This window comes from Eublepharis macularius, chromosome 9, assembly GCF_028583425.1.
Source record: "Eublepharis macularius isolate TG4126 chromosome 9, MPM_Emac_v1.0, whole genome shotgun sequence".
NCBI classification, from domain to species: Eukaryota; Metazoa; Chordata; class Lepidosauria; order Squamata; family Eublepharidae; genus Eublepharis; species Eublepharis macularius.
Genome location: NC_072798.1, coordinates 76,504,254 through 76,506,753, shown reverse-complemented (window position 1 = coordinate 76,506,753; position 2,500 = coordinate 76,504,254). Strand labels below are relative to the sequence as shown.

Below are 2,500 nucleotides of genomic sequence, written 5' to 3'. Positions count from 1 at the left end.
ATTCAATCATTTTATGAACCCTTGACAGCCACATTTTTTTTAAATGGGCAAGCCATTATATATAAACAGTTTATTTTTTTTCAAGAAAATCAGTTTGTCTTTTTTAAAAAAAAGAAAGAAAAAACAAGCTATTTGCCTGTTTGTAACTGGATTCCCAAAGGGCTGGCATAATGAGTTCCTTTAGGGCTGTTCTCCTTTATCCATGCTTAATAAATAGTCACAGTAAAAATCTGTCAAATATTCATGGTTGTGGAGTGGTTGTGAAGGTCAGTGATATGTCCCTTCATTTTGAGGTTTCTAAAGTCTCTGTTAATTACAGATCTTCAGGTAAAGGCTCTTCTTGAATCTCTCCATCACCTTCCAATTCTGGACTGTGATTTGCTGTTGTCACCAAGGACATTGGACAGTCCTCATCCTCAGCAGTCACCGGCTCTTCCTTGACGTGGATTGAGTGTCTGCAGAAGAACAAGAGGTGTCAGCACTCCATTTATTTATTTGGGCCACAATCCCAATATTACCCAATATAAGCAAGTCAACAAAATACACTCAAAAAGATAAACTCTTCATAGCTCAACTAAGAAATTCCAAACTCAGCACCGCCTTTAGGCCTGCACGGCTATTAAATGCCAGCTAAAACCTGCCTTTTAAAGCTTTTTGATTTGATCAGTCTTGAACAGTTCTGGAGGGGAAGTAAGTTGTATGATTTTTAAGCCAACAAGAAAGACCCTTGTTCTGATGGCTTTGCCATCACCCTTTGTGCTGTGCATGAAGTCTCTACCAGTGACACAGCATGTTCTGGCTTTCAAAGACTAATTTGTTGGGCTGGCTATTGTCTTATATACTGTCTTATACATTTACTTCATTTATATCCTGCCTTCCTTTCCAATGGAGACCCAAAGCACCATTCTCCTCTCCTCCCTTTTCTCCTGCGAGGTAGATTATACTGAGAATGTATGACTGGCTGAAGGTCACCCAGTGAACTTCCACGGCAGATGAGGGGTTTGAACCTGGGTGTCCCAGATCCTAATCCCACACTGGCTCCCTGATGAGATTGCATGGGGACAGAGAAGTGGGCTTGACGGTTTTCAATTCTACGTTTCTGTTCTTAATATTCATCTGTTTATTTATCTATTTATTTAAAACATTTATTAGCTGTCTCTCTGCCATGCCCATGCAGAAATTCAAGGTGGCTTACAAGATAAATAAAATAACAATAGTAAAAATACACTAAAACCCCCAGAACTTAAAAACACAATTTAAGGTTGCCAGCAAGGAAAACCAAAAGTACAATCCCAAGAAGAGTTGTTCCAGTCCAAACTCATTGATTTCAATGGGCCTAGACTGCATAGGACTGCACTGTAAATTAATTAAAAATGGTCCTAAATAACACCATCAGCTGCCAAAAAGGCCCTCTCTTGTGCATCACTCAAACAAGCTTCTTTAATTGATGGGACAGTCAGGAGGCCTCTCCCTGTGATCTTAACTCCTGAGCAGGAAGATATGGGAGAAGATGGTTCTTTAGATACCCTGGTCCCAAGCTATGTGCAGGTATCACCTATTCTGGATAGGGTTGTATTCCCCTTGAAGGAACAGGTCTGTAGTTTGGGGGTGCTCTTGGACCCACAACTACCGATGAATAAGCAGGTGGCAGCTGTGGCCATGGGTACCGTTTACCAGCTTTGACTGGTTAGCCAGCTGCAGCCTCTCCTGAGCAGAAAAGATCTGGCCATTGGATTGCAATGCTCTGTATAGGGGGCTGCCCTTGAAAAGTGTTTAGAAACTTCAATTGGCACAGAATGTTGCAACCATGATGTTGACTGGAGTAGGTCATAGGGAAAATGCCATGCCAGTTTTGGCTCATCTACAGTGGTTCACAATTTGTTCCTGGTCAGAATTCAAGGTGCTGGTGGTGCCATTTAAAGCCCTATATTGTTTGATACCAGCATACCTGAAGGACTGCCTACTCCCTTATGAACCTATTTGATGACTGTGGTCATCTCTGGAGGCCCTGCTTCGGGCGTCCCTGCCTTTTGCGATTAGATGGGTGGCAACCCGGGCGAGGGCCTTCTCAGTAGTGGCACAAAAACTCAGGAACTCTCACCCAAGGGACACTGACTTCTCCCCTTCTGGTGCCATCTTCTGCCAGTGGATGAAGACTTACTTGTTTCACTTGGCATTCCCTCAGTGATCCCCCCTCTCTCCCCAATATTTTAATTGTTGTTGTTATCTTTTGTATTTATTTTAAATTCTGGTTTTAAACTATTTTAATGATGCATTTATGTGTTGGTTTTAATGGTTTTTAATGTATATGGTTTAAATTTGTTGGCTGCATTCAGGCCCCTGTGAGGGCAGAAAGGCAGGGTAAAAAATTAGTTAATGATTATGATGATGTAGACCTTTAAAGGACATATCAACACCTTGAATGTGGGCCAGGAGTGGATTGGTACCCAGTGTAATTGCTGTAGTATTGGCATCACATGTTCCCAATAGCTGGCCCCAA

At 42.0% G+C, this 2,500-nt stretch overlaps 1 protein-coding gene across 1 annotated transcript in view; it reads right to left on the bottom strand.

Annotated features, from left to right (window-relative positions):
• Positions 1-2,500, bottom strand: part of FOXP2 (forkhead box P2) — a 316,762-nt gene that overhangs the window by 3,552 nt on the left and 310,710 nt on the right. Inside the window, exon 16 of the mRNA XM_054987876.1 lies at positions 1-455. This exon is cut by the window's left edge and continues 3,552 nt beyond it. Coding sequence (XP_054843851.1) covers positions 314-455 — 142 coding nt within the window. The 3' untranslated portion in view covers positions 1-313. The remainder of the gene's footprint in view (positions 456-2,500) is intronic.